The sequence below is a fragment of the Drosophila tropicalis genome, unplaced genomic scaffold, assembly GCF_018151085.1.
Source record: "Drosophila tropicalis isolate 14030-0801.00 unplaced genomic scaffold, ASM1815108v1 contig_859, whole genome shotgun sequence".
NCBI lineage: Eukaryota > Metazoa > Arthropoda > Insecta > Diptera > Drosophilidae > Drosophila > Drosophila tropicalis.
Window position 1 is genome coordinate 10209601 of NW_027173353.1, and position 24665 is coordinate 10234265.

General features: G+C 39.4%; 2 protein-coding genes across 2 annotated transcripts in view; one reads left to right on the forward strand and one right to left on the reverse strand.

Moving 5' to 3' along the window:
- Nucleotides 1–17820, reverse strand: part of LOC137582375 (extracellular serine/threonine protein CG31145) — a 29081-nt gene extending 11261 nt beyond the window's left edge. Inside the window, exons 1-4 of the mRNA XM_068296887.1 lie at nucleotides 17800–17820; nucleotides 16703–17541; nucleotides 11069–11974; nucleotides 4812–5099 (exon numbers count right to left, since the gene is read on the reverse strand). Coding sequence (XP_068152988.1) covers nucleotides 4812–5099; nucleotides 11069–11974; nucleotides 16703–17541; nucleotides 17800–17805 — 2039 coding nt within the window. The 5' untranslated portion in view covers nucleotides 17806–17820. The remainder of the gene's footprint in view (nucleotides 1–4811; nucleotides 5100–11068; nucleotides 11975–16702; nucleotides 17542–17799) is intronic.
- LOC137581999 (putative odorant receptor 83c) lies at nucleotides 8521–9917 on the forward strand. The gene is made up of 4 exons (XM_068296425.1): nucleotides 8521–9311; nucleotides 9367–9556; nucleotides 9625–9780; nucleotides 9861–9917. Exons 1-4 carry the CDS (start codon nucleotides 8521–8523, stop codon nucleotides 9915–9917), a joined length of 1194 nt encoding a protein of 397 aa, XP_068152526.1.
- Nucleotides 17821–24665: the final 6845 nt, after the last annotated feature.

Here is a 24665-nt window from a genome sequence, read left to right on the forward strand (position 1 = left end):
ACTTCCTGAGACTGCAGACTTTTCCACTGATATCCATTTTAGTCGAGAGGAAGGCTTTTAAATTTTTAAAGTCGCCTGGCGGCAATTAGAGAGAAGCATGGCAAGAGTCAAAGGCAGTTGGCAATTGTCATGAGCTATGCATGTTGCTAAGCATAAGACCCAGGAATGAGGATGAGGCTGATGACGATGATGATGAAGACAACCACAAACGGAAGGCCCAATGACAAGGGTTCGTTTGAGACACCAAGTGTGGTTGAGTCGCGTTGAGCCAAGTTGAGTTGAATTGGGTTTAGCCCCTCACATTCTCTCGACAGTAACCCCATCATCATACTTCATTCATGGTGCAAAGTATGTTCTGTGCTGTTGCCATGGTAAGTCAAATTTCAGCGAATGTTTCATTTGTCAAATGCGGTCCACACTCTCTTGGACTCAAAGTGGGTGTGGGAGGAAAAGATGTTAACAGAGCCGGGGAGCGGGGTGCGTGAAATTGTAATTGATGAAGCAGCCAGTCTCGGACATTGACTAAGCACTGGACGCTGTCCAAGTGGCAATATGTTGTGGTTAGCGGCTTGTTACGATGTTACAGTAGCCAATAGGTTATACATAGACTCAAGAAAGAAAAACGGGTGCTAGATAGCAACAGAAAAAGAGGGAGAGAGAGAGAGAGATAGAGGTAGTAACTAAACTATCAGCTGTTGCTGCTGCACCCGAAATCCCCTTGGTAATTGAGTCACGTAAATCAGTTGCAGCGGCCGCTAGTCAACAAAGCAAAATCGCATTATTTTTATGCAATGCTTTACCCGTAGAGAGATAGACAGACACACACACACACACACACACGATGGAAAAGCAAGCGGGGTTGAGGGGAATTAGCATGGGCACGCGGCACATGGCCAGAATACAGAGAAAACGCTGACAACCGCACTGACAGCAACGCATGGCACTTACAACACACCAACCAACTAACCAGTCAAGAAACCAACCAACCGACAATCCCTTCCTTCTCCAACTCTTTATTTAATTCATCCACAGATTCGTGTTATTCCCTTGTGATGACAACTTAAACAAAAATACCACAGAGCATATAATTGAAAAGGGAATTTTTCAAATAATTGTTTGCTTTAACTAAAAGTATACTTTGAATTATGTTTTAAGGAAATTATATTAAATTGTGGGAAAAGGAAAGCATCCTTACTCAAGGATCACGTAAATCAGCTTAATTATGCTTCGTTGAAAAGGGGGCACAGTGGAGTATAAAAACAATGCAATGGTCTTCTTGAAACAGTGGGTAGAAAATTTAGAAATTTGGCCAAAATGAAATCCATACTCATGAAATAAGTTAAGACTTTCAATAGTCTTCAAGATGCATTTGATATTATTTTGCTGTTAAATTACGTGTTTTTGCCCATTGTGTGCATAAAAGATTCTTTCAACTTTAAATAAAACTCGGTGAATATTAAGACCGGACAAGTGTCTTGCTTTCACTTGTTATTTCTCCTGCAGCCCTTCCCGCTCCCGCTTCCGCTTTTGCTTCTGATGATTTTGCTGCTGTTGTTATCCTGACTGTAGGTACTATAATAACAGCTGTCAGTCGGCATGTCCTGGCCTTTTGCTTAAGCCACGACTTCGTCCCCTTTACTGTTCAGTACCTTCTCTATCCTTAGCTGTCCTTTGCTATGTTGCTGTCCTTTTACTCTTCTTGCTGTCCCCGCCTAGCAATTGTTTCAGCATAAGAAAAACGCCAGTAAACTTTTTACCAAACGCAGTACCTTCTTGCCAGCTGGGCCATCCTCAAAGTGGAAGCCACAGCAGAGGACACAGACAGAGTCAGCGACAGAGCCTTAGCTTCAGCCACAGCCACATCGTGTGCTGCTTAGAATGTACACACAAACGCACACACACACATGGAGAGAAAGAGATGGATAGAGCAAGAAAGATGGAAATGCAAGGGCGTGGGGGACTGAAAGTAAGAGACAAGCGAAAACTTTGTGCGTGTGAAATTTTGCGGCCGCGACCAACCAACCAATGGATGGACCAAGATTGCAGCACACAGCCCAGATGAAAGGACCACGGGGCGGACACTTTTAACCGAGTTCCAAGGTTGGTGGGGAAAGGGAATCGAAAGAGAGGAAGAAAAAAAAACAAAAGTGAAATTAAACTTATATTGTAGCGAGGATAAAACTTCAGCGGCGAGCATTAAAACCAATGACAGCCCAAACAGCTGCAGCTGGGATCGAGACGACCAAGCTGAGAACTACAAGAATGGGCGGCTAACAGCCGAGAGAAGGACAAGGAGCATACAAGGCAGCGGCACCAGGATAGGATGTGGCGCAAAATGTCAGCACGTTCTTCGAGTTTTACACACTCACCCGACATTGAGCATAGTCTTTGATTACCCAAACCAAGATCCGGGTCGACAGCTGCTCAATTTGCAGTCGAGTATTTTTTCCGTTTTCCTCCTTTTTTTGTTGTTGTTGATGGAATAAGATTTCGGATTCACAAACTCCGCAAACCCCAAGCTTAACGCGACCGCAATTGCAGGCTAATTAAAAATTTGTCATACTAATTAAACGCAAGTCCAATGAGGATGCCAGGACATTTACAGGGCTTGTGCTGAATCAGTGGCATCTGTGAAAACTTTTTTTCAACTAATTATATTTTAGCCAATGTTGGCCATGTACCTGACTTTTTAGACTGTCGCCCTCTGTAATATATCATCTTGTGTAATTTTAGATGAATTTGCATTTTTTTCTTCCCACCTTTTCTTTATATTCTCTTTGCCTCTTGGTTGCCATTTTTTTGCTGCAGAGCTACCTGAGTAGCAGCAGCAGCATGAGCGTTGCATACTTTTCGGCAGTATGCAAAAGCGCTGACTGAACGAGAACAAAAAGCCGCAAAGCGAAGAGGCTCGAAGAGATAAAAGACAATGTCAGGCATATATAACTACATAGACGGGAAATGAGGAGAAGGAGATTCGTGGAGCACGGCCAGGCGTGTCTCCAGCGGCTGCTCAACTTCACAATGCCAAGCGCGAAACGACAGAATTTTAATGAGATATAACTCTCTCTCTCTCTTTTTTGGCGACAGCAGCCAGCCAACTAACTATATGTTGATCCAATTTCAGCTAACATATAAGTACAAAAATTTTAACAATAGCCTAAAAGGGTAACATGAAATAAGGATAAAGCTTGTCACTAAATGCACCTCTTAAAAACTTAAAAGCGCTTGTAAGAATATTTTGATCTTTTGGAATGTGCAAGTTGACTAAAATAAGGCTACATTAACGCAAATCTTGAAAGATTCTTAGATCGATTTTGCGTATTTTGAACAAAGTAGCATCTTCTCCCTCTTTTGATTATTCTAAGCGTGCTTATCGTGTAAGTGTATCTCATACCTTCATGTCCCTCCCTCTCTTTTTATCTCTATAGAACAAGCAATCCCTTTTCTTTTCTTTTTTTCACTTGTTTTCGTTCCCTTTTTTTGCACTTTTACTGGCAGCAATTTCGCTTGTTAATGAAATTTGCATTTGTGCTACGTGCAGCACAAAAAAAAAAAAAAAAAAAAAATCAAAAGTAAAGAAGGGAACAGCAGAGGAGTAGAAGAAAAGTTCCAACTTGGTTTTCGGTGATGTGCTATAAATTAGAAAATCAAGCATTTTATGCTAATGCCAACGCCCACTTATCCACACACACACCAACAAACAGACACACCTACCCGTCTACAACAACAATAACAAACAGCAAACTTTTAAGTTTGACAAGTTTTTGCCACTTTGCATTTTCCACCTAACCCTTTCTCCTTGTTGATTTCGCTTTCTCTCTACCATTTTGGCTTCTTTTTTTTCCTCTTCGTCTTATTTTCTCTTCCTGCAACTTTAGCCAACTATTGAGGCAAATGAAATTACTCATACGCTACGTTTTCAATTTTCAATAAAAAAAAAATAAGGGAAGAGGAAAACGAAAACGATTTTGGTGCTTCAACATTTTTTTGAGTGTCTGTGCGTCTCGTAAACGTAAGAAAGAAGACGTTAAGAGGTGAAGAGGGGAAAAGAAAGAAAACTAAGCTGATTACTGGAAAACTCAACGAAATAAATTTCATTGCAGCATTAAGTTGAAGATGTAGAAGGGAGACCACGATTTTACCACGGTAACTGTTCAAGAGTACGGTTTTGGGTTCAAATTGCTAGTTGAGCTTCCGTTTTGGGCTTGGGTTTGGATTTTGGTATATTGGACTTTGAGAGGTTTGGGTTCTGTGGATGGTGGAAATCCACATTGATTTCTTTATTGCAATTTTATTTGATTGTGCTCGTATGAAATTACGCATACGCAATGTTGAGACAAGCAAAGTCATCAACGTTATCGCTAAGCGGCATCTCTCATCGTTGTCAACAGCTACAACAACAACAACAATAGCAATAGGAACGCTAGCAACGACAATCAGGCAACACTTAACTAGAGATGGGCCAAGAGGAAACAGAGAGAGAGAGGGGGCAAAACGTAAACGTTAGAGCAAATGGCTAAAACGTAAATGTGTCACGTAAATGGAGCGTAAATTTCAATAAAAATCATTTCAATTCCGTTGAAGCCAAAAAGTACCAGTACCATAACGATAGAGGCTCTTCCTCTGTGTCTGTGGCTGTGACTCTCGGTTTTTAGACATGGTCTGGTCTTGTGTCTGATTCTGGGTCTATGTATGTGTGTAAAAAAACACTCTAAGCATTATACCTTCCGCTCAGGGGAAATTGAATTTTTCCTTTTTTTCTATCTTTTTTTGCCCAACTTATACACAATTTTCTTTTGCAAGGCACTTACCCCCCTCTCAGGTGCAACATCTCGCCCAGCGTTGGATTATCCATTGTCACATCCGGCGCATTGTCGGCTATGACATGCGAGTACTCATCGGTAAGCAGAAGCCTCTGTAGATCCACATACCGATCGTGTGGTATGGGTTTCCGTGTGGACATGGCGCCAGAGCCGGCTCCAGCACCAGCACCTCCGCCAGCTGCACTGCCTCCACCATCTTGACCGCTTGTGCCGGCCACCCCGCCACTTTGACTGCCAGTGGCTTGAGTGGATGCCTCTTTGGAGCCCGATGAATTGCTGCAGAAAAAGAGAAAAGATTAATACATGAGCAAAAAAAGTGGTAGAGAACAAATTTACGGGGCCATAATTAGTTGGGGCACACTTGACAATGGTCTGAAGCTCTCCTGCTGCTAATTGCAACTGCCAAGTGGTCCTTGCTCTTAACTGCAGCAGACCGAAGAGTGGCAGAAGCAGTAGCTGTTCAGCTAAGTGCCCCATGGCTAAGCATATAAAGACACGCACTGGCAGGTAAGTTGAAACTTTGTTGAGCTGCATTTATCTAAGATGTACATACACATACATATACTCAGACAGTTTCCCAAGGAGTGTGGGGCCATACAAGAAAAATAAACCCAACAGCAGTAAACTAAAATTGTTGGCTCTTGTCTCACTCTTTCGTCATGTGTGTGTGTGTATAGAGAAGTCATCCTCGGTCTCCGATTCTCATGTAAGCAACTCTCTGGATTTTCAAAAGTGTTACAGTGGCACAATACACAAGTTGACTACTTAAATATTATGAGTCTTCTAACATATTTGTTTAAAACTTTTTTATCTTCCTCGCCGCATCCTTCAATGATGTTTTACATCCTCTTCAATATAGTTATGCAATTTAATCATTTTCCCAGTAAGGATAGAATTCAACAACAATTCAATCTAAAAATTTAGCAATGTGTTGGATTCCCAAAGAATAATTTTCTTATTTTTGTTAATATATGTACTAACAATAAGTGAAACATTGCCCTAATGTGCAGCCCATAGTCACACGGCTAGTAATCTGTCGCAGTTTAGTCCTTGTACCAAAGTGCTTTTCAGAAATAAATTAAAGTTTTTGAATTTGCCATAAAAGTCTTAACTGTTTTGCAGTTGCAGCTGCTTGAGATTTTAAGATCGTTTGCTGTATGGGAATTGCTCTTACCTTAACCTTAGGCCTCCGCCTGGCTCTGGGCCTGGGCTCGTTAAAATAAATGACTAAATATATATGTATTTAAATGTTTTTAGCTTTGTGTATGCCCCACCCATTGCAGTATAATGACGAGGTCTAGTTAGTTACACATGACAAAATGTGAAATGTGAAATTTGCATCATTAGACGAATGGCTTAGAATTTTTGGGCCCCCCCCAAAAAAAAAGGAAAAGTAAAGGTAAAATAATACTTGGTTGAAAACTTTTTGTGCTGTCGTTGTATTAAATTTTTTACAAATTGTCTTAAGCCTTTTCCTCACTTTCAAGTTAAATGTGCAAGTGAATGTGGGTGGAAAAGTATTACAAGCCAAAGGTGAATGTGTGCTAGGAGTAGGTATGCGAAAGTTTTTCAATTAAACAGTTGCCATCAGTCGGCGTCGGCTGGGTGTACTTTTAACTTTGGCAAGTGTGTGTTGTGTGTGTGTGAGTATTTGTTATTGTTTGTTTTGCAGTCGCCAAACCGAGAAAGCCGCTTTCATTTTGCCAAAGGGCTTATTAAGAATTTTTCTCACCATAACAAAGGGCATGTGCAGATTTCACGCGCTTTATGGCCAAAAACAGAGTAAATGCGCAAACACACACACACACACACGCCTACACAGAACCACACAAACACACACACACAGACACAGTTAGAGAGGCAGACAGACGCACAAACACTTACCACATAATGCCACTTTATGTGGTAATAAGTATTAAAAATCTCTACCCTTCTTTTCCCTTTGCCATTTCTCTATCTCTCTTTGTTATATCAGGAGCGGATTATAGCTTATTGGGGTCACGAAACAATTTGCCGAATTCCTATATGCTTGTGTTAATTGGATTATGATTCTAGCAGCTTTTGGGAACGTTTTGTCTAGAGAAAAACATAAAAATAGATTGCCTTAATAAGGAAATGTCTTCAAGGTTTCACACTTGCAAAGTTTTTAGTTATATCCTACTAAGGATGTCGTAGATAGTTGTTGTATTTGTCTTCTATTGATCACGAGGAGAGTCTTTGAGGTCAGTCGTCACTGATTTTGGCTTAGACAATAAAAAAGGCGTACAAAGAATCATAAAGTTTTTATTGGGCGTAAAGACTTGCTAATCTAGATATTGGTAGAAATATTCAGAAAGGACAATCAAATATAACTTTCATTAACGCAGATCACCTAAGATCTTGCTGATTTGTTTAACCTTGAGTGGAATTTGCAAACCAGTTATTCGGTTCTTTTGAAAGGTCTAAAAATTTTCTTTAATCGTTTCAACGAGTTAAATGAATAGAGTTATGTTTTTAATTAGTGAATTGTGAGTACATAATTGGCTTCTCACACTTACGAGAAAATAGGACTTTGAAAACCGATGCTTGTGCTTGGCATTTACTTAATGTAACTCGGTTTTATACTTTAAAATTGTTGACTATGGCTAATATTTAATAATAATCAACGGGAAATTGCGAGGACAACAATGATAAAGGAGAGTTCTAGCTGCATACGAATACGAATTACAGATCAACTTACGTCTATTTCCATCTACGACTTGAAAACTTGAGCTCCATTCTAATGACTTTTGTATGTATAACAACCAAATACTATGAAATACTACCAAATAACTACTATATCATAACAAACATCATTCAAACAGCAAAGACACGAACAGTGCATTCTTTTCTGATCTATTGTTACAACAATCAATAGTTGTCAGTTTTATATATCTACCAATGACTGCCAAATTTGAGCAAAATCAGATAACTATATTAAATCTATGTCATATCTGATCTGCCAAATTACTACAGCCCCAGTTTAAAGGCTCTTCCTGCGCGGCCATTAGACTATAAAATCGTTAACAGCTATAGGGAAGGGAAGAATTGCATAAAACAACTTTCAGAAGAATACAAACTTCTACCCAAGTTAACTCCGGCCCCATGGCTGAAGTAAATTTAGTCATCTCTTTCTGAAAATATATCTATATGGGCCCATTTCATAATCCGGACCTGAATGAATCGTAAGTAAGTATTCCTCCCCTACATTTTATCTAGTGCTCGCTCCTGCCAGTGGCTTTGTATTTATGCAATATGCTAAATTGATTCTGTGGCCAAAGCCGATTAACAGGAAGCCTTTGTCAATAGCAGCTTTGCCGCAAGTTGCGTTGTGTGTTGCACATTCAAAGCTTGATCGATGATTTTGGGGCATGCACTTAATTAAACATTATTGCAAAACTTTCCTCATTAAAATGTCACGTGACATTTAGCCACGGGGACCGAGCCAGGCCATACGAATAAAAGGATGTACGATATATGTATACATACAACAGACTACAAGTCACCAATGGTCGATAGTTGGACATGTATTGGACACGTGGATAATTAAGCTATTATTTAAGTAGTTGCGACAATGTCACTTGCAGCCGCTGAAGCTCCCAAAGCAGAGTAATTTGAACCCCTTATTTAATAGATGGAGAAACTTTCAAGAAATTTAGTCACAGTTAGGAAGTTAAGCATGTCGTCCAACGGTTTTCTTCCCAGCGAATCCTTCAAGGGGATTATGCGCTTTGTGCGCTTTATTGGAAAAATACTCGGTGCTGATATCTATGTGCCGAACTATCGATTTAATGTGATAACAACGATAGTTACGGCCATAATTACGATCTATATTTCTTTTACGGTTTTCACCGTAATCGAAGAGATGAACTGGATGTTTGGCTTACAGGCATGTTGCATGATCGGCAGCGCCGTCCAGGGAGTAAATAAATTGTATACTGGAGTATCCACGTCACGGCAAGTCTACGATTTGATGCAGATAATCACTGGGATCTATGAAGAATACGAAATTGAGACGGACCCAGAGGGCTTGGAGTTGTACGACGATAGCTATAAGGATATTCTGTGGCAGAGTTTGCACCGCACAAAGCGGTCGCTGATCGCAACGGCCATATCCTACATCCTGGCAATGTTTGGCATGGTGGGAACACCCTTGATTGCTGGCTTTGTGACTGGCAATCGCTATATGATTATGCATTTTCGTATTCCTGGCGTGGATCCAAGTGGCCAAATCGGCTACATCTTGACACAAAGTGCACACGCATTGTGTATTTGTTGTGGTGCTTTCGGCCTATATGCCGGAGACATATGCATCATAATCTATTTGTTGCAATCGTTTATCTTTGCCGATATATTAAGGCTCAAGGTGCGGTCTCTGAACTTATTTGTGGAAGAGCAGTCGGAAGACAAGTACAAACAGGCCACCAAAATGTTAACCAATATCATTGAATGGCAACAGAAATATCAATCGTATGTTTCAATACAAAATTTCTTGGCGTTATTCTCAATGTAATTAATATTTCAGATTCGTCTGCGATTGTAATGACGTTTTCTATAGCATGGTTTCGGTGCAAATAACAACCTCAGCTGTCTGCATTGTGTTGACCATATTTGTTACCCTGACAACAGAATGGCTGGCCGCCTATCCATATTTAATATGCATTATTCCTAATATGTATCTCTATTGCATATTGGGAACGCTGCTTGAGAATTGTGTAGGCATTAATTAGTTGCATTTTGCTAAGGAAGACTTAACAATAATCACGTATTTGTCTTTTGACAGAATGACGACATCATGTACGAAATCTATAATATATCATTCTATAATCTGAGTGCAGAACAACAGCGTATGGTACTCTTCATGCTGGCCAAATCTCAGAGACCGGAAACGATACAACTGCTTGGGGTTCTGCCGTTGGCCGTGAGCACGGCCCTGGCTGTAAGTGGGCAATTAAAGATATGCTGCACTACAAATTCATATTGGTTTTTTCCTCCGCCCTCGTTTCACCGCCTTTGCAGATAACGAAAAACATCTATAGCATCACCATGATGATGGTACAGTTTTTAATGAAATAATTAAAAACTTATAAAGCAGGCGGAGAATCCCGAGATGCCAGGAGAAGGAGGAGCAGCAGGAACTGGGTGACTCTGGTCCAAACATTTGATGCTTAAATAGAATTTATTACGTTTCACAGAACCGAACCGAACCAACCACCCAATGCAGATACTGCCACAAGAGACGTTCTGGGTGTGGGTTAGAGGAGAAGAGAATCATGGAAGAAGGCATCATAATTTTGCATTTGCCTTGGCAAAAGCAGCTCACGCAGCTTTTGACCGGGAAAATATGGCAAGCGTTTTTCTTTTCCGTTCTTCTTGTTTTTATTTTTTTCATTCCACTTTCTTCATCGTTTTTGTTGTTTCTTCTGTTGAGGCAGTGGCAAGCGACTTATGAATTAATTAAATATTTACTGGCTAAACATTGGCGTTTTATGTTGCCGCTGCTGTCAGTTCAGGTCAGGTCGAATGGAGTCGAGTCGTAGTCACAGACGGAGTCGAAGTTCGGTTCTGTTTGGGTACGTTGGTTGGCTGGTTGGCTGGTTGACTGGTTGGTTGGCGTTGCCATCGTTTGTTGCACCTGAAAGGAAAGGACTTAACAGGTTGCCTTCCGCCTTGCGCCTTGCTGCGTCATTTTGATGTTTTATTACTCGGCTTCCGCCGCAGACCCCGCCGCACATACCATTTAACGCAGCTGGAGAAAAGCGCAAATGTAAAGCGACTTGGGATCCCCCAAAAGCCCTCTCCAAACCTTCTTTTACCCATGCTGCCCATATACAGGGGCATTAAAATTGTTCCTTCTCAGAGGTCGACGTCGACTTGTAGTTTTCCAAGAAGTTTCTTGGGGTTTAATGTACCTGTTTTTTGCGTTCCTTTCACTGCCATTTTTTCCCTCTTTTCTCTACCTGAGGGTAGTAGCAAATTACGTTTTAATACCGAGCCAACCAAGTTTTATTGCAACTTTTGTTGCATTCTGCTAAATTGAATTATGTACCTGGTCGTCCTTTATATCTGACTGTGGTCTGTGGTGGTGGAGAAGGGGTGGAAGGCTATAAAACCAAAACTCTAGCGTCTTGACCCTCTCGAGATTTGTGTGTATAAGGAAACCCACAGAATCAATGCCCAGGCCCAGTGATATTTGGTCTTAATTCAATCATATCCGACTCACTTACCTCTTTTGTAAGAATTTGCGTTTAAACTCATGCAGAATTCCAGTACCCATTGCCCCTTTGCCGCTAGCTGCATCGTAGTCGTTGCTGCCAAAACGAAGTTTTTGATGTTGCTGTTGTTGCTGCTGTTGCTGCTGCTGCAGGAGGTGACGATTGGCCACACCGAAATCCATTTGCACATCGACAATGAGCAGAAGTGTTAGTAAGACTAAAGTGGCACCCAAGCTTATGGCCAGACGCTCCTTTAGTTTCATAGTTCGCAGGACGGCCATGATGGGATTGTTGCTGTTGTTCTTGGTTTCTAGTTGACTTTGAGTTGCTGTTGATGTTGGTATTGATGTTGATGTTGATGTTGCTGTTGCGGCAACCACTTGATTGTTCTTTTCGCTTTGCAGTCTAGAGAGCCATGCAATGCCACTTTTTGGTTCCCTCTTTGCTGTTGTTGTTGTTTCGTTTGCTAGAGCAGTGGCCAAGGGCGACTGCTTGGCAGTGCGCACTGTGCGCCGTTTGATGAGCACACGTCGTCGTCGTGGCGTTAATTCCTCTTCGAACTGCTGCTCTAACTCTAACTCTGGCTCTGGTTCTGGCTCTGGCTCTGTCTCATCAAAAGCCTCCGGCGAGTAACGCCCGATGGCATCAACTAAACTTGATACGTTGCCCGCACTTGACCGACGATTCGTTGAATTTCCGAAATTGCCTTTGTTATGGCTATGCAAATTGGCTATGCCTATTTGTTCAGCTGATAACTGAACTTGGCCAATGAACGGTATGTTATCGATATCAGCACTAACGTAATATTGCTGCTGTTGCTCCTGCTGTTCGTTCTGCTCTTGCTGCTGTTGCTGGCGGTTACGGAATCTCTGCAATCGCTCGGCCAGCGGTGCTGACCGCCCTACCGTCGCCTGATAGCTGTAAATAGAGCAAAAGATTTCTTTTATTATCATCAAGAGCAAAATAAATAATAGGCGGCCTCATATTGATTGAGATGATGGAGGCGGGAGGCAGGAGCCAGGAGGCAGGGCAATGTATTGTTAGTGCGTAACCAATATGAAATGCAATCAAATGTGGTCGTAAAATGAAATTATGACGCGAATCGTATGCAGTACGAAAAAAAAAACTAAATAAAGTGAAACAAACCAAAAAAAAGGGAAAAGCCCAATCAATTTGAATTAGTATTCAATTGATCTATAGACTGTTTGATTTCTCTCAAAGTGAAAATCTTAAATCTCATTTCTCGTAATGACAAATAAGTGACAAAAAAGCTTAATTTATGTGAAAAATTAAATAATTTATTGAGTTTTTAGGTATGAAATTCTTAAGAACAAATCCAAATACGTTTTAAATTGAAGAAGAAACCTGCTATTATACATACAAACTTAAACTATTTTCCAACTGAATCGAAAACTTCTTTCACATTCAGTAGATAACTTTTATAATATGTGTAAAAATAAGTTGCCATTGATTGCATTTCCTGAATCAAAATATCTATTTCCTAGGAATTCCAGAAAGGTGGAAATAAAACCTAATCCTAATCATAATCAGCAGAATAATCAGAAAAATCGTGACAATCATTTAGTGAATTCAAAATCCTAACTAATTGTGTATACGACAGTATTATAGAGGAAATCTAAGGATCTAGTGGTTAAAAGTAATTCAAGTTAGACTCAAAGCCCACGTTTTCATGGGTTAAAAACTATTTTCGAAGTTGGACACTTAACATTCTGTCATCGTTATATTCCAGGCTAACTTTAAATTTCACATTGTGAATAGTTCATGAATATCCCATGCTTTTGCTTTCTATCTAATTTGATTATGGTGTTAAACAGTGTTTATATATTATAAAAGTATCAGCACTTAAAGAATCCCTCTCACTTGTAAAAAGGCAAATTAATAAAGACAGAAAAATTAGTCAGATTTTACACCTATATTTTCAGAGTTATATTCGACAGAAAGGCCACAACTTAAACCTCTGCCAACTGGATGAGATTGTTTCTCAAAAAAGTCAAAACAAAGAGAGAGAGAGAGAAAAAAAGAATGCATATAGAGACATTTGGTAGTTTGGTTTACATAACGGCGGCAATGGCGGCGTCATGACATCCGCCATGTTGACTGCTGCCGGAAATGCGACAGCAGCCATTTATTTTTGTTGTTGTTGTTGTTGTTGATGTTTCCCTTTTTTTTTACGTTTTGTTGTTGTTGTTTCTGGCTGATTGTAGTAGTTCTATTTTATAGTCTCTCTTTGTCTCTCGCCCCATGTCTGTGTGTGTGTGTGTGTGAAGCATATTTTTCATTTTTTTTGCAATTTGTTTGTTGTTGTTGTTTGGACAGGATTTGAATTGTAACTATAACAGGAACGTTGGTTGTTGGAATGGTGGCCATGGCCATTGTTGCCAGTTGACTGTTAGACGAGTGGAAAGTTAACGAACCTTTTTCGCTTGCCCACATGAAGAATCAACATGGGGGTTATTTAAGCCCGCCCGAACCTGACAAAACCAAAAACAGGAGGTAGCCCCGGGCAACGTTGTTTCCTGCCAAAGGATTATGGGGTATTCTCTCAGCTAGCTAACTAAGTATTGCAAATTGAATACAATGTTCAGTGATTGACAGACTTATGCTTGCATAACACTTGCACTTGTCTTACTCCTTCAGTGCTTTTCGCTGACGTGACATAACCAAAACTTGCGACTGTTACACAAATTAAATGTCAAAAGGACAGAAACAAAAAAGGATGAGTTTGAAGGTAAGGACGAAAATTGCTGATTAGAGAAGAAGCAACCAACGAACGATATGCAGATAGATAAGTAAAGTGATATAACAAAGGCAGGCACCAGAAATTGACAGAAAACGGCATATGCCTCTCTCTGTCTATGTCCTCGTCTCTGTCTCTGTTGGCTAAAAGGAGCAATTTGGCTTAGAAGGGTACGGCATAGCATAGCATAGCAACGTCAATCAAATCAAATATCGTGCCAATTGCCAACGCTGCAGGCGTCTGAAAACTGTAGGTTGAGCGTAAAAAGACACAGTAGCTCATATCCATGACGAGATGATTTGACAGGCAGACAGCATGACTGGTTGAGCCAAGTGGCATTGAAGGGATCATAGGCGTAGCTCAATAGTTTCACCCGCTTAAACGATTTCAGAGAGTCTACAAAACAAAAGACTTTTCACAAACACAACGCGGATTAAATCAAAGTGCAGTTTCAAAGGAAACCAGAATCACCTTTATGGACTAATTTCGTTTGAGTATTTAACACAATACGCTCTACGTCCATGTTTCGGATTACCAATCGGGTTATGATGGGGCAACACAATGGCCAGTTGAATGCAAAGCACACACGTAATCTATAGACAGGACTGAATGGAGGATTTGCTTCGAATGATGGTGATATGTACAACGTTATAGAGCGAATCAGCCAGACAAAACATCAGCGATAAGCGGTAGCCATCGAATACACACACACACATATGTCTGGGTGTGCGTGTTGTGTGTGTATGGGTAAACGGGTGTGAGGTATAGCTTCAGTTAACAACAATTGCTGTCGTCGCATTTTGTTGTTTTAACACGCCGTTACTGTTGTTGTTGTCGTTGTTACTGTTACTGTTGCTGTTGTTGCCTGATAAAGTTGCTGCGTTGCATTAAATTAAACTGATGCGGTATATTTAAACGCCGCACTTACGATTGAGTCGAGTTCACTGGGGGAGACTGTTGGTCAGAGAAGAGGTTGAGGAGGAGGAGGAACAGCAGAAAGGGCGAAAGCAACATCAACTGAAGTCATCGTTTTAATGCAATTGCTGACAACACAACGTTAGAGCGAAAAAGTCGTCGCGTCGCTGAGTGACAGCAATTTCCCTTCCAATTTGTGCTTTGTTTTTATTAATCAGGGGGAAGCAAAAAGGCAAAAAATAAATGAAAGCAATGGCAAAAAATGAGAAGACAACAAATTCACAGAGCTAAACTAAATTTGAATATACAGCAAAGTGCTCTATACTCTTTTGACCGATCACTCTGTAGGCATAACAAAAAGTAGGTACAATTTATTCCCACTAAATATTTCAATGGAAAATCATTGCAGTTAAGACATAAAGAGCTTTCATTGGTCTTATTAACAATCGTTAACCAGTTTGATTTCCATTTTACTTTCGTTGCAAGCTTCTGAACATAATCGATAAACCTTTCTTTTGCAAGAGTACACAATAAATACTTAAACGCGTCATAGTATGGAAAAATTAACATGTGTAAGTTGTGGCAAAAAAAAAATAAACAAAAACTAAGTAGACAGTGATAAGAATTCATGCCGATCGAAATTGATTAAAGATTGATATGGGGGGAAAAAATAGACAGACGATTATTTAGATATGACAACGATAATGAGTGTTATTTTCCCTCAGATTGGGCAACTAAAATATCAACAAAATGAATATTTTTAGATGTGCCTAATTGGTAATGATCTTCAAGTGGCCAAATCATGGTAAACTAATGATGAATACAATGTTTCACCTTTCAATTAAAGTAGAATTACATTAGAAACTGTCTTCCGATAAAGAAAATGTATTGAATGTTCACCACAATTTCGCTTATCAATAGAAATATTTCCTCTTTCTCTTCCTGTTAGAAAGGAAAAGGGAAATTGCAATAAATCAAATTCACTTTCAATCAAAACTTGACAAATGCCTTAACGCTACCTTTCACTCAGCTCAATTAGCCTGTTCAGTCAATGAACGCGGACCCTAAAACTCAATCTCTCCCCCCCTCCTATGTGTGTGTGCCCTCCATGACCATAGTCATTGCTGCCCTCCTTATTCGGCATGCCTGATTGCATTTTGGATGGCTGCGTAACCCGCGTACCCAACTTACTCTGTAGTTACAAATCAAATCAGCGATTGTGCAATAGCTAGAAATTGACACGCTTAATGCATTACTCCACCACTCCGTCTCTCTCTTCGATACTCCATGGCTCCCTCGTCTTCTACGGCTCCCTTCTAGCCGCATTCTAAGCATGATTTTATTCTCTGGCACGCTTGAATGCAGTTCGAGAATGTTGTTCATTGTATATGAGTGTGCTTGTTAAAACGGAAAGATGTATGGTGGGAGGGATGGAGGGTGAGAGGTAGGGACTATCAATCGCAAATTGAGTGCAGCTGACATAAGACATATCGATTCGTTGTTGTTTCTGTTGTTGTCGTTATATGCAATACAGCGGTTGCACTTGAGCTACATTTCGATTTCCGATAGGGTTAGTAACCCTCTCCTATCCTATCCTATCGACCATGCAACCAAGCGACCAAGCGTCCAAGCAATCAATTCCAATCGCAATTCGATATGCAAATGCTTGGACAAACTGTTGCAATTGCAATTTCGGTTAGCTCAGGGGTGTCAAGGTTAGTTTGGCTTACACTTTTTGGCTCATTGAAGGACTGCAGATGGACAAAACTTCAACAAATTGCTCAAGTCTTGATGTAAGACTAACAGGGGAAAAGCATGAATGTTGGCATTGAATGGAAACCCAAAACGCAATTGTGTTAGTTGGCAGCATTTAAGGGTTTTTATTTTATTTTTGTTCTTATTGCTTTTCTTTGTTTGCTTTTTTTTGTGTACTCTTTTTAGCTCTGCTTTGCTTTGGCGCTTTGTCAATTTACCTTTGGCTGTGCAAACTTTCACGCTGCTCCTTGTCCGGCAGCAGCATACTAATGGCAGTGGCAGGGGCAGCAGCATCATCATCATCATCATGAGCATCATAATCGTCAATGTTAAAATCATTATTATCATAAGCATTAGCAGCAAGGGAAAATCTTGCTTGCACTGACGACGGCGACAACGTTCTCAGGTGATTCAATGCCTGCGATTTCTCTGCAGATTTGCCCCAGGTCATTTCATTACCAAAGTCAACAGCCATGTCCTGCTGCTGCTGCTGGAGCTCCAGCTCCATCTGCAGATGCTTTGACTGTTTCTCTTCGTTGCTGTTAATAAAATTTTCCAGCTGGCTCGTTGACTTCCAGCTTTTGTGCTGCCGAGAACGCAAAGGCACTGGTGGTGGAGCATGAACTAAGGCTGAACCAGAAGCTGGCTTCATGGCCAATTCGAATGCGCTCTGATGCCAGCCATTGTTGCTTTTGTTGCTGTTGCCTTGGCCGTCCTTGTGGCTGGCATTGTTCTGGCCATAACCGTTAACGGCATGGTATTGTTTCATTGCTGATTGATTCCCAGTCATTGGCAATTGATTTATGCCCAAGGCGCTCAAGACTCCCATGCCATGTTGATCATCATTATCATCAGCATAGTGATTACCATTATTGCCATTGTACAAGTAGTTTTGGCCCATTTCCATTTCCGAATGGCCACGCTGGAGACTAACACTGCTCTGGCTGCGCTTTCGTGCCTCCTTGCGCTTGGCCAAGGCAGACGGCGTGGGTGTAAAGAGATTCCGGATGTTGGCATTGCGTTGACTAACATCGATTTCACTGCCGCTTGATTTGAGCTGAAGAATTTCGATTAATTCATAACACAATTTACACGAGTTCTGGACAAAAAGTATGCTAATCATGCTTAAACACTGCTTGTAGTTAGTTAGTAGAACACAACGAAGTCAGCAATTATTGTTATTATGCTTAAATGGAGAACGCATAACGAAGAATAGGGAACTCAATGCAAATGGCGAAAGGGCCAACACTTTGGTCGATTTGTCGCCCTTTCTTAATAGGAAGAGAAGTGGAATAACGTAACAAAAGCTACTTACACTCATCCTTGAAGTGCCACTGAAGGAAGGAAGACGGGAAAACGATGAGGAACCTCAAGTGGCAGCAGAATGTTTCTTTCCCTTTCTCTGTCTTTTTTCTCTTTCTGTCTCTTTCTATAGTTCCCACTGTCTATCGTGTTTTGGCTATCTTTTAAAGCTGGTTTAGTCTGTTCATGTGTGGCAGAAAAGAAAATTGGACAACGGATACTAACACCATAAAAGACAGTGAGAGAGAATAAGAAATTTTTGAAACGTAAGACAGATTAGCATAAGCGGATAATTCCCAAAAACAAAAAAGGACCAAAAAACACAACTGCAAAAGCATCACCAGCACAAGCAGCGGCAAACAATTTTCTAAACAAAACAAAACTAAGGCAAAAAATACATAGGAAAATAGGAAATAGAACTGGGAGTAAAAGTAAAAGGCACTTGAATAGTATGTACTTTCAGGATGTGTGAAACGTTCAAGTGCTGATACAGCTAAACGACTGAGAATGTTGGTGAATTTGTTACGTTGAAGTGAGCCCGGCCACATCAATGCCAAATGGCGCATTCAACTGACTGAAAGCATGGATGGGTATATGGATAGCAAGAATAAGGATATAAAGCTGCTTTTGTCCCAAACTGAAAGCTTCCGGCATTCTTTTAAACAAACTACAAACACTAATACATATGTATGTATGTACTTGCACACATGTACACTAAAAGGCGACAAAGTAAAAGAAATCAAAATGCAAGCAAAACGGAAACTGTATTGCAATCCCTGTTTGTATGCTATGGAAATTTTGTTTTCTCTTAGAGCATCATAACAAGTTCCAATTGAATAGAAAAAGCAAAAGGTAATTCGATTATAAATGTGTTCAATAAACTTATGAGCTAACAACTTAATCTCTTATTCAGCTACAGCTCAATTAAATGCTAATCCTTATAAAGTAAACTCAAAATACAACCCAAGGCCATAAACAATCTTTGCTGGTTTGATTGATTTAATCAAACTAAGATATTAAGCTGACTTAAGCTATAGACTAAGCGTAGACTGGTGAAAATATTATTCAAACGTAAATTGCATATGGGGAAATCAATGGGAGATAAGCATAAAGCATTCCCTTATCAATGCCCCAGTGTCCTTGTGCTCTTTGTGCACTTCTTACATTTGTCTTGGCATTGACATTTTTCACTTTTGCGCAGCTTTTGCGGTTAGATAAGAAAATACTTTCGTTTTTTTTTGTTTGTCAGGACAGAGTGGGACAGGGAGAAATGGAAAATCAAAAGTGGTTTGGGGACACATGCTCGTCTCTCTCTGTGTTTAGCTTCATCTCTATCGGATGCAACGTTCTTGCTATTCCATTTTGTTTGTGCCAGAGAAAAAGACCGAGATGGTGACACGCAAAGAAATAAAAGGATAGAGAGCGAGATAGAGATAGATGGCTCACAAAAAATTGCATGTCAAGTGAAATTACTTGTTTGCTCTAGAAGGCAAAAGTGGGCAACGGGTCGTATGGGATCGGGATGTCTAAGAGACTGAAAGGCATTCGGATGACAAGTGCAGTACGCACACAATGCCAACTGAGAGTAAGTAATCGTAACATCAACTCCACACATGAGTCTCTGCCCCTGTGTGGGGGAATATGTATGTATATCTGAGCTGGCGACTTTGATATACGTAGACGACACTTCGATCTGCCCCGGATATACAGCTAAGTACGATAAATTGAGATGAATGTCTGGTATGCAACTAAGTATTGCTACAGCTATCCATCTTTCTTCCCATGCATCTATCCATATGTCCCTCTAGGTAGTAACCTAGCGAAACCATGCGGAGACTGTCTGTCTGGTTATCTTAAAAAAAGAGGGAACGTAATCCTAGATATAGATATATATGTACCTTGCTTCCTGTCTCCTTGTATACAAATATTACATAGTTTAGCTGTTACTTGTCTATCTAAATGTCAACATATCGAAAGATTTTTGACTCTGTTCATCGATTGAAATATTCGTGTGACTTTAATATGTTTTTACACAGAATGGAATGAAGATGCTTTTTAAATAAATTATAGTGAAGGAAACTAAAAACAAAATGAAGAAAACATGCATTTTAAGTTGCATTGTATCAAGTGTTGCATAATTTAAGGCGTACGCTCACGCAGCCAACTGAAACAATCGGAAAGTAGAAGCAGAAAACGCCACCGGCAATGCCCATAAAATATTCATTTAAAATGCAACACGCAACACTTTGCCATGACGCATTTATGTTAACTCCATTGGACTCCATACACCCCAACGCTCATTTGTCTTGCCACACCACCCATCCATACGATTCACGCATTTAATTGCGAGCGTCACATGCAAATGTCAAAAGCAGGCGAAGAAATTTGCATGCCGATGACATGGCTCGACTGGTCAGAGCCCCATGGTGAGAGAGTTGGCAAACAAAATTCTAATCCCACGGATATCAGTAGGTATGAAGGTATGCATATATCAGAATGGTCCCCCTCCGTCAACGAATTCCCTCGCCAGGCGCGCTGACATGTCGAGTATGTATGAACATATGTGTCTCGTTGTCGCCCCCCATCCCCACATTTCTACTGTGTGCGATATCATGGATGGGCATTTTAAACACTTTGACGATAACGAACGTAACATTTCAAATAAAAAAAACAAATACATATATAAAATAACCAACTAACCAAACAATGAAATAACAAAAACTTACCACACACACAGCACTCACTCTCCCTCTTCCTTTCCTTCGCCACCACCTCCTCCTCCTGCTGCTGCTGTTAGCTCCCAGGCAGACAGACAGATAGACTGACACAATTCAATTGTATGCAAATTCCTGCTCTCTGGTCCAACACAAATTGTCAACTGAAAATGGCATTAAATTAAAACATTTTGATTAGCATTTAAAGTAAAAACAAACATCAGAAACAATCAGAAAATAATATCACTAAATGAAATGTTAAGTGAATATCTCGAAAGACAATTGATTCAAATGCAAATTAAATATATACCTACATGCATGTGATATGAAATAGAATACACCCAAAGAGACAAAATGCTCATGAATGATACACTAAACTGCAAACTGGATGAACCTTCTTCAATTTCAATTGGACTCGAAACCAAGTAACTAAATCTAAATCTTGGCCAATCTGTAATAAGTGAGACATGAACTTGACCAGCAAATTTCTGTAATATGTTGTCATTAAGTTAGTCATATATCATATGAAAGGTCTTTCACTTTAGTAATTGTCTTAGTAATCTTAAATATCCCCCAAAGAAGCAGATGTTGTAGATACTGTTATGGAGTTCATTTCGGACTATCTCGACTCTGGGTGCTCCCTCTATACTCATGGATCATGTAAGATTAAAGTTTTGATTAGTGTTCAAAGGTAGAATTTCAGCTAATTAGCAATCGTGTAAGACTGAGTTATTGTTAAGAGAGTTGATTCTAAACGACGTTCATAGTAATTAATACTTTCAAGATTGACAGGCACAGACAATAATGCCTGGAGGCCCAGAAAAAGCGTTTGGAACATATATATTATCATGGCCAAACTTTATAAACTTATATATATAAACTTTCTGTGAAGAAAATGAAGCTACACAACAAGTAATTGGAAACCTAAACATAAGGCGAAAAAAGCTGTTGTGTGCCTAAAATTTAAACATGGTAAGAGCTTATAATGATAAGTGCACTCAAACTCAATCAACAACATGTAGCACAGTGTTGATTGATTGTCTTAAATTCTATTGCTATCGCTTTGCCTGCAAATGAAGCAAGAGGAACGTATCTGTCAGTGCCATTGTTTCAGATATTACATCAACTGCTGCGACTTGTCCATGCCCATAGGCCCACATAATGGACAAAACATGTATCCACACATTTCTCACATCAGTAGCGAAACAGATAACAACAAAAGCATTCAGAATTGATATGATGACGTTGGTCTTATATTAGTTTGAAGATATCAGGTTAATCCATATGCCCAAACATAACAACAGATAACAGAGCTTGAGACTGGGAATCGAAACTGAATGTCTAAGTGACTGCATTGGACGGTAAATGGAGCTGGGTAATTCATTCGGCCCACTGTCTGAGCCATTCAAATTATAACCAATTATCCAATTCACTCAAACGTAGCCTCCTCATCCTCATCGTCATCGGCATCGTCATCGTCATTGCCATCGTCATCATTGGGTGCTGGTCCTCAGTCTTATTTAGCTTTGAGGGCTGGCCTCACCACCAAGCTCACGTTTTTTTTTACCCAAAACTGTGATCATGAGCCTGAGATTATGAGACACCAGAAAGAGACTCGACTTAAGACTTGCACGTTTTGTCTGAGCATTGGAAAAACCGACGACCAAAGGCAACAAACAAAAACGGGAAAAAAAGAGACTAATAATAAATTTAAAGAAAAAAAAAAAAACAACTCAAAAAAGGGAAAATTTTACGGTGCTCACGTAATTGAATTGCAGTCAGCTAAATTGGCATTTATTATAATAAAAGCAAATATGCAATTTCGCTTTTTGCCTGAAACACAACAAAAGCAACAACAGCAACAACAGAAGGCAACAACAGTTACAATAAGAAAATGTATAAAAGCAAAAAGGAAAGCAGTAAGAGGGAAAGGAAAATCATTTGCCAACTCTTATGGTAAATGAAAATTTTTCATATTTTTTAGATTTGAAAAGAGCTTAAAATTGACTCACTCGCTTTATCCGATTATATGCTTATACAATCCATATCTTTTCACTACAATTGTCAGGTTTTCACATGGTACTTATGTATTAATTTAACAATTTTTCGTTTTGTAAAGAATTTTTAATTATCTCTCACTGATAAAAGCAGATAGATGGCTCCCTTCTACCTCCATTCTGGCCTATTTACGTAACTTACTCATTTACAATTCTCCACAAATATAAATGACGAAAGAACAACAACAACAACAACTTGCCACAAATCAACCGCACGGATATTCAATTTAAATAAATAAATTCACAATAGTAAACCACAGGACAAAAAAAAAAGAGAGAGAAAAATGGTTGCCAAATAGACACGATATATAAATATATATAGATATTATAAATAAAGCAGTGGTGCACTTAAAATAAAACAAATTAATCGCATAAATATTTAAAATAATAATAACAAAATATAAATAGGCCCACATAAAATAAGCCAACAACTCAGTCCACTATCATAAGATGGGATTTGTATGCAAAGTTTCGGACAATATTATAAATATAATTGTAATTTATGCATAATCTTTTATTTAGTTAACTATGGTGTTAAACAAAAATATTATTTCACTTTGCTTAATTTTTCTATTTGGAGAAAATTAAATTATCGTTTCATGCTATTAAATAGTATATGGAAATGATATTGAAATTGATATTGAAATAGACCAAAAAACAAACACACTCCCTCTCCCTCACGCTCCTTCTACATCTATCTCTTTCTACTCTCTTTAGTCCTTGTACTTCTATGGCGAATGCATTTATATTCCAATTTTCTAATTATGTGGTTGAACATTTTGGCGGCGATGTTGTATTGAAAGCAATTAAGCTAAATAATTGCAAAATTTTCATTGCGTGTGCCAATGTGTGTGTATGTGAGTGAGTGTGTGGTTGTGTATGTGTGTCTGAAACGACAGCCAAGTTCCTGTATATTTGATGAGTTTAGCTGGTATGTCTGACACCATTTGATATACTCTTTCAAGGAGTTCATGACCGAAATGTTTAAAAGGAACATATATAAGAAAGGAACTCTATCAAGAAGTATCGATTGGACTTAACATCACTCTCTGCCATATTTGAAAACATATTCTATATATTATTTGGGGTTGAGTATCGGCTCTTCGTAGTTGCCAGCGCTCATTCTTTATTCGTTAACTTGTCTAATGATGTCGGCGCCGGTTTGAAGGCAACGCTTCAAATGGAACGGTTAACATCCAAGTGCCAAAATGAGTTTTTCACTGCGCCAAACAATTTCCGCATTTAATTACATTGATTATGCACTCAACAGAAAGAGAGAAACAGAAAGAGAGAGAGAGAGAGAGATGGCGAAAAAATTGGAGAAAATGGGACTCCTACAAATTTTCATTCCCTTCTCTCATGTGGAAAACTTCGTTTCAACATTGAACTTGAAATTGATTTAGTTTTTTTTTCCCCTCCTCCCTCTCCTGCTTTTTGCAAAATGTTGCAAATTGTTTTTGGGGCGGTGATAAATGCCCAACAAGCGTGTTGACAACAACACGGCTAACACTTTCATGGTCTGTCAATCAACAAAAGCAACAACAATGACAATAAGAAAAATATTGCTTTTGTTAAAGTTTTTATTGCTGTTGTCTTAGTGCAAATACATATACATAATTTGCCAACCAGAAAACAATTGTGCTTATATAAAAATGAAGCAAGTAAGTCGACTCGTCGACTCGGGTATACCATACACCAGGTGAAACAAATTTTTTTAAATTTCGAAAACCAAATGTACATATGTATGTCTATTAAATTGTTTTTACATGTTTCATAGTATGTGCTATCTCGCTCACTCTACGAACACACGAGCACTCTAGCGCCGCTACTAGCCAACGGCCAATTCTGGCCTTGTGGACCGCGTAGTAAAATACGTTCATACGCATATTTTGCATGTTTCTAGTCCGATTTCAATAAAATTTGGTAGTTTTGTAGAAATAGATAAGATTAATTAGTCTGCCGAATTTGAATGCGATAGTCAAAAAACTACAGGAGAAAATCGGTTTTTTCTTATTTATGGAGGCGGAAGTGGGCGTGGCAAAATATGAAAATATATATACTCTGCGCGAATACTAAGCCAGTATACATACTAAATTTGGTGACTTTAG

Bases quoted from the DNA above. Each gene is read 5' to 3' on its own strand.
- LOC137581999 (XM_068296425.1), top strand. From the start codon at position 8,521: ATGTCGTCCAACGGTTTTCTTCCCAGCGAATCCTTCAAGGGGATTATG. The intron at 9,312-9,366 runs GTATGTTTCAAT...TTAATATTTCAG, and splicing joins TGGCAACAGAAATATCAATC to ATTCGTCTGCGATTGTAATG. The intron at 9,557-9,624 runs GTAGGCATTAAT...GTCTTTTGACAG, and splicing joins GAACGCTGCTTGAGAATTGT to AATGACGACATCATGTACGA.